The sequence below is a fragment of the Salvelinus namaycush genome, chromosome 5, assembly GCF_016432855.1.
Source record: "Salvelinus namaycush isolate Seneca chromosome 5, SaNama_1.0, whole genome shotgun sequence".
In the NCBI taxonomy this organism is placed as follows: Eukaryota; Metazoa; Chordata; class Actinopteri; order Salmoniformes; family Salmonidae; genus Salvelinus; species Salvelinus namaycush.
In genome coordinates this window covers 66,039,779-66,046,984 of record NC_052311.1, presented here as the reverse complement: position 1 = coordinate 66,046,984, position 7,206 = coordinate 66,039,779, and the positions used below count along the sequence as shown (strand labels likewise).

Below are 7,206 nucleotides of genomic sequence, written 5' to 3'. Positions count from 1 at the left end.
GACATCATAACCGCCATCGATAAGAGACATTACTGCGCAGCCGTATTCATCGACCTGGCCAAGGCCTTCGACTCTGTCAATCACCACATTCTTATTGGCAGACTCGACAGCCTCGGTTTCTCAAATGATTGCCTCGCCTGGTTTACCAACTACTTCTCTGATAGAGTTCAGTGTGTCAAATCGGAGGGCCTGTTGTCCGGACCTCTGGCAGTCTCTATGGGGTCTCACAGGGTTCAATCCTCGGGCCGACTCTCTTCTCTGTATACATCAATGATGTTGCTCTTGCTGCTGGTGATTCTCTGATACACCTCTACGCAGACGACACCATTCTGTATACTTCTGGCCCCTCTTTGGACACTGTGTTGACCTCCAGACGAGCTTCAATGCCATACAACTCTCCTTCCGTGGCCTCCAACTGCTCTTAAATGCAAGTAAAACTAAATGCATGCTATTCAACCGATCACTGCCCGCACCTGCTCGCCCGTCCAGCATCACTACTCTGGACGGCTCTGACTTAGAATACGTGGACAACTACAAATACCTAAGTGTCTGGTTAGACTGTAAACTCTCCTTCCAGACTCACATTAAGCATCTCCAATCCAAAATGAAATCTAGAATCGGCTTCCTATATCACAACAAAGCATCCTTCACTCATGCTGCCAAACATACCCTCGTAAAACTGACCATCCTACCGATCCTCGACTTCGGTGATGTCATCTAGAAAATAGCCTCCAACACTCTACTCAACAAACTGGATGCAGTCTATCACAGTGCCATCCGGTTTGTCACCAAAGCCCCATACACTACCCACCATTGCGACCTGTACGCTCTCGTTGGCTGGCCCTCGCTTCATACTCGTCGCCAAACCCACTGGCTACAGGTTATCTACAAGTCTCTGCTAGGTAAAGCCCCGCCTTATCTCAGCTCACTGGTCACCATAGCAGCACCCACTCGTAGCACGCGCTCCAGCAGGTATATCTCACTGGTCACCCACAAAGCCAATTCCTCCTTTGGTCGTCTTTCCTTCCAGTTCTCTGCTGCCAATGACTGGAACGAACTGCAAAAATCTCTGAAGCTGGAAACACTTATCTCCCTCACTAGCTTTAAGCACCAGCTGTCAGAGCAGCTCACAGATTACTGCACCTGTACATAGCCCATCTATAATTTAGCCCAAACAACTACCTCTTCCCCTACTCTATTTATTTATTTATTTATTTTGCTCCTTTGCACCCCATTATTTCTATTTCTACTTTGCACATTCTTCCATTGCAAAACTACCATTCCAGTGTTTTACTTGCTATATTTTATTTACCTTGCCACCATGGCTTTTTTTCTGCCTTTACCTCCCTTATCTCACCTCAGTTGCTCACATTGTATATAGACTTTTTTTTCTACTGTATTATTGACTGTATGTTTTGTTTATTCCATGTGTAACTCTGTGTTGTTGTATGTGTCTAATTGCTATGCTTTATCTTGGCCAGGTCGCAGTTGCAAATGAGAACTTGTTCTCAACTAGCCTACCTGGTTAAATAAAGGTGAAATAAAAAATATAAAAAATCTACTGGCTATTGTGAAATTACATCTAATGAATAGACTGGGCCCATGCGGCCCCTAACCCTAGACCCTATCACAGTGTGCATGGGCCGGGGTCAAATGAACTTTGGTCATACAACTGACACATGGAAGTGCTTGAACACATGACCTCACAGTGAAACTGAAAACTATATCATAGAATATATTCTGTGAGTCAATGCCAGCTGGCTGGACATCAAACTTAAACTGACTATAAATCAATAGCATATCTGATCAGACTGTGATACCTCATGAAGGTTGGGAGGAAGGTGTTGTCTGGACAAAGTGCTATTTATGTCTGAGAAATGGCTGTGATTGGCTCAGAGAATGGCTGATTCGATCTGAGACTTTCTGTGCCATCAAGGAAAAATCCATGAAACTGACCTGGTGTGAACCAGATACTCACTATTAGCATTGTAGAGTTGTAGCATCATATATAAAGACAAAGATACATTATGGTTGAGAGAAAGTAACAGGCTAGTGTATGTCAAAGTGCATAAGCCTCAATACAACACAATACATCTACCCTCAGATGATATTAACAGTAACAGACCGGTATAGCTGCAAGGCCAACAAATGTCCCGCTGCACATATATCACTACTGCATATCACTGAAAAACTATAGACAAGGGGATTGAATGGAGATGTGTTTATCAGCATGCAGTCCCAGGAGATTGGTCTTCACTGAGTATCTCTGATCACTACTTTATGTTCCAAACTCTGTTTGTGACACTTTACCCAGAGGTGATGATAACACAGTGCTCTCCTGTGCGTTCTGGGTCCAGGGGTTCATTGGGACAGGTCCAGGGTGAGTTGTAAGGACATATCTGGGTTGGGTCAGGTAGACAGGTGCTGAGTGGTGCACTGCGGTCTGAGTGTTTATGATTTGGAGCACTGCTGACAGCGAGGCACTGGCTCCTGGACTTTGTGTTCCTTACTGCCCTGCTCACTATATATACAGGCCAGGACACGGCTGAAACTACAGTCACTGCAGACTGGACTCAGAGATACACCAACACACTCATACACAAAGACGGTAAGCTGGATTCTACAGGTCCATGGCATTATTTGATAGCATTCCATGATGGTTTTTTTCTGGTGAATTACAATGTTTTAAGTGATTGCTGCTTTATTTCACAGAATCTGATTGAGAGTCATGAAGGTCCTTGTGGTGCTCGCTCTGGCTGTATTCACTGGTGAGTGGGATACAAGAATATTCAGATTAGAAGTGAAATTTATAGAGCTGAAGTACAGCAACCTAATACCTTCCATCAATCTACCAAATTCATTTTAAGTCAATAGTCAATAATAACCATGGCAGAGGGAGTATACTTTTCTAGTTACCTTAATGCCCCCAACAGGTTGCCATGCCTAACCAGTAATGACCCTGAAAAAATACAGTTTCACAAAAACTAACTCTTCTGCTACGCCCCAATAGGCTGCCATGCTAACCTGTTCTACGCTGATGAGCCTAAACCACAGCTGGAGCAGCTGACAGATGCCTTCTGGGACTACGTTGCCAAGGCAACGCAAACGGCCGACGACACCGTCCAGATGATCAGGAAGTCTCAGCTGGGACAGGATGTCAAGTAAGTAATGTGATCTGTGATGTAGTTGTCATAACGTGTGGAATGTCTATAGTCGAATCGCTCAGATTACTAGGATGGGGACCTGAACTGACCCCCCTCTCCTCTCCTCTCCTGCAGTGACCGCATCACAGAGAGTGCTGATGTGGCCAGCCAATACGCCATCTCCCTGCAGGAGCAGCTTCCTCCTGCAGCCAAGGACCTGATGACCAAGATTACCCAGGAGGCTGAGGTGCTGAGAGAGCGTCTGGAGCAAGACCTGGGCAGTGTCAAGGGGAAACTGGAGCCCTACGCAGAGGAGATGAAGACACAAGTCCAGCAGAGAGTGGAGCAGTTGAAACAGGATCTGGCCCCCTATGCAGAGGCCCTGGACTCCGAGACCCTGAGGGCCACCCTGCTCCAGAAGAGTGAGGAGCTGAAGGGGAGTCTGGAGCAGAGTGTGAAGGAGCTGCAGTCCCAGCTGGGCCCCTACACTGACGAGCTGAAGCAGAAGGTGGACCTGCGCCTGCAGGACTTCCAGAAGAGAGTGGCCCCCCTGGCCGAGAACCTCCAGAGCGAGCTGACCACCAGAGCTCAGATGGTGCAGAAGAGCCTGGCCCCCTATGCTGAGGACCTGAAGGACAAGCTGGACCCCTACGCCCAGGACCTGAAGACCCAGCTCACCGCCCTCTACCAGGCCTTCACCAACACAAACTAAATCACAAACACTTTCCTCCAACTGACTACTCTTGCCCTCTTGATGACTGTATTCTCCCTTCAAAGCCTTAGAACATGCCACCGTTGTCAATAGAATGAGGGAGAGTTTACAAAGATGAAATTAGTCATGCAGATTAGGTCCATTCGGTATTTTGTATAAACTGAATTGGCTCTGATGAGTCAATGACATCTTTGTATTTTGTTTGTTTGTTATCTGAAGGTTGGTCAGTGACTGTGCCATGTTGGTGTTGTATTCTTAATTTATGGAAATAAAAAGTGAAACTAAACATAACTTAAATGTATCGTGTCTTATGTGTCGTGTCTATGATGCTAATTTAAATAATTTAAGCTACTTCCCCAAATTATAAAGTGGTGATAAGGGTATGGAAAGTCATATTAGCACATTCAAATAGTACATAAACATTGTCCAATAAGACTGATTGCATGTAGGACTACTGTATGCCGTTGATCCAGTCATCTCTCTTCAACATAAGCATATGCGTCAGAAATATCATAAATAAGTGTGTATCACAGCATAAACAAATCTTGAAGATGTTTAAATATTACATTTACATTTGAGTCATTTAGCAGACGCTCTTATCCACAGCGATTTACAGTTAGTGCACTCATCTTAAGATAGCTAGGTGGGACAACCACATATCTCAGTCATAGTAAGTACATTACTTCTCATTAAAATATCAAAATATCTCCCGGGTGGCGCAGTGGTCTAAGGCACTGCATCGCAGTGCTAGTTGTGCCACCAGAGACTCTGGGTTCGAGCCCAGGCTCTGTCGCAGCCGGCCGCGACCTGGAGGTCCATGGGGCGACGCACAATTGGCCTAGCGTCGTCTGGGTTAGGGAGGGTTTGGCCGGTAGGGATATCCTTGTTTCATCGCGCACTAGCGAATCCTGTGGCGGGCCGGGTGCAGTGCACGCTGACCAGGTCGCTAGGTGTATGGTGTTTCCTCCGACACATTGGTGCGACTGGCTTCCGGGTTGGATGCGCTCTGTGTTAAGAAGCAGTGCGGCTTGGTTGGGTTGTGTTTCGGAGGACGCAAGGCTCTCGACCTTCGTCTCTCCCAAGCCCGTACGGGAGTTGTAGTGATGAGACAAGGCAGTAACTACTAACAATTGGATACCACGAAATTGGGGAGAAAAAAATTAAATAAGCTAAATATCTTACTCAAAGGGAGAGTAAAAGCTATAAGGATTATAGCCTGTAGTGTTTGTCTTCAAAGTGGAAGCCATAATTACAACCTCTGTGTTGTGATAATTGTGTTGTTTGTTCTATAACCTGTTAGTTCATATGCCTTGACACCGTGATATACAGTATAGGCCTATAGCCGAGACAATAGGAAGACACAGTGGCAGAATAAATTCAACCACACATTTGTTTCATCACAAAACCGGAGAGCAACATCTGTCCGATGAAGTCCACAAAGCATATTGCATGTAACAAACAGTTACATGACCTACAGCATGGTCAATCAAGTTAATATTTCTGACATTTTCGAACTACTGAACAACTATTGATTTAGAACAGCGGAGTTACTGCAGGTCCCAAAGAAAACAGGAGCTGCCTCCACTATTCCAGCACCATTTCAACTTTAACATTTCAACATCCTCAAATCACCTATGCTTAGTCTAATACAGTTGCATCTAAAAGATACCCGAAACAATTTAGTCCAATCAACGTAAGCGAAATATCATGTGGCTGTCCATGGTACTGATTTGTGTGTGTGTGTGTGTGTGTGTGTGTGTGTGTGTGTGTGTGTGTGTGTGTGTGTGTGTGTGTGTGTGTGTGTGTGTGTGTGTGTGTGTGTGTGTGTGTGTGTGTGTGTGTGTGTGTGTGTGTGTGTGTGTGTGTGTGGGGGGGGGGAAGAAAAAACATGTTGACTCACCCTACTTGAAGAGAAACGCCAATGTCATCCTCCTCTCATGTTGACGAAACGGTCTATGACTTTGTCATACAGTACACGCTTTTAGTTTTTTTTGTCCTAGGCTACTGGGCTAAAATGCTTGCTCGCTAGCCTAATTTCCTTTCATGGGCAACGATTAGCCAGTTAGTTAACATTAGCCTATTACATCTCCCGAGTGGTGCAGCTGTCATCTCCTGAGTGGCACAGCGGTCTAAGGCACTGCATCTCAGTGCAAGAGGTGTCACTATAGTCCCTGGTTCGATTCCAGGCTGTATCACATCTGGCCGTGATTGGGAGCCTCATAGGGCGGTGCACAATTGGCCCAGCGTCGGGGTAGGCCAGGATAGGCAGTCATTGTAAAGAACAATTTGTTCTTAACTGACTTGCCTAGTTAAATGAAGGTTAAATAAAATATAAAAACATCTACTGTAGCTACATATTGAACTTCCATCCTCTGAGGCCAGGGGCACAATGTATGAATTAACATTTGGATCCAAATCCCTATCTCCATCCATGGCTAATTTAGGATAAGGCCACCAGAGGACAACAACACAACGAGATGCAACAATCCAAACTGGATTCCCTAAACACATTTATTTGGTGCGCCAGGACCATTCACAGTTGAGTTCACTCAGTTTAACTCAAAATATATAAATTATTGTATATGTTTTGGTACATTTTGGGGGGAAGCCTGGCTTCCCTTGGCATCCATGAATACACACCACTGGCAATAGCTTGCTTGCTCCTTCAACATAGTTTTAGAATGAATGCCATCTAGTGGCAGTTCATTGTCAATTCAGGGAATTATAAAGCCCTGTGCAATGATGGTGATTTACTGACCTCTTCACAGAAATCAGAAAATAACCGTATATACAATGACCTGACAAACAGTCATGTACAGCTCTCTCTACCCCCCCCCCCCCTCTCTCTCTCCCTCTCTCTCTGAATTACTTGTAAAAACAATACAGTCCTGTAACACTATCTGAAATCCTATCACACCCCACAATCCCAATCCCCCTCCAGAGGTGGGTATGGAGCATGTTCAGAGCTGTCTCTGCATGTCTGATGATGTACCTGTATCACCCATCCTCCCTCTCTCACCCTCTGGCTCTGCCAGGGCTTTCCCATGCCGCCTCACCCAGAGGAAAACAAAATTCCTTGGCTCTGCCCCAAACTGCCACTGGCACCAGTAACCGTTAACCCTGTTGGGTTAGCCCTGTACTTCCTTTGTTCAACATCATTACACTATCAACCTAATATAAATGACCTGTAAAACGTTTTCTACTGGCCAAACTGTTAACCCTCCAAACACTGTTAGACAAGCATATTATTTGTTTACTGTTACTTGTATTGGGTAGCAGAACGTATGTCCATTAAACAACTCTGTGAGAACAGGGAACATGACAACTCAGCGTAAAACAAAAGTGGATGTT

The 7,206-nt window shown here is 45.3% G+C and overlaps 1 protein-coding gene across 1 annotated transcript; it reads left to right on the top strand.

Moving 5' to 3' along the window:
• Positions 1-2,484: 2,484 nt before the first annotated feature.
• Positions 2,485-4,146, top strand: LOC120048761 (apolipoprotein A-I-like). Its single transcript, XM_038994960.1, has 4 exons — positions 2,485-2,608; positions 2,713-2,768; positions 3,011-3,161; positions 3,279-4,146. Exons 2-4 carry the CDS (start codon positions 2,729-2,731, stop codon positions 3,853-3,855), a joined length of 768 nt encoding a protein of 255 aa, XP_038850888.1. The 5' UTR covers positions 2,485-2,608; positions 2,713-2,728; the 3' UTR covers positions 3,856-4,146.
• The last annotated feature ends 3,060 nt before the right edge of the window (positions 4,147-7,206 follow it).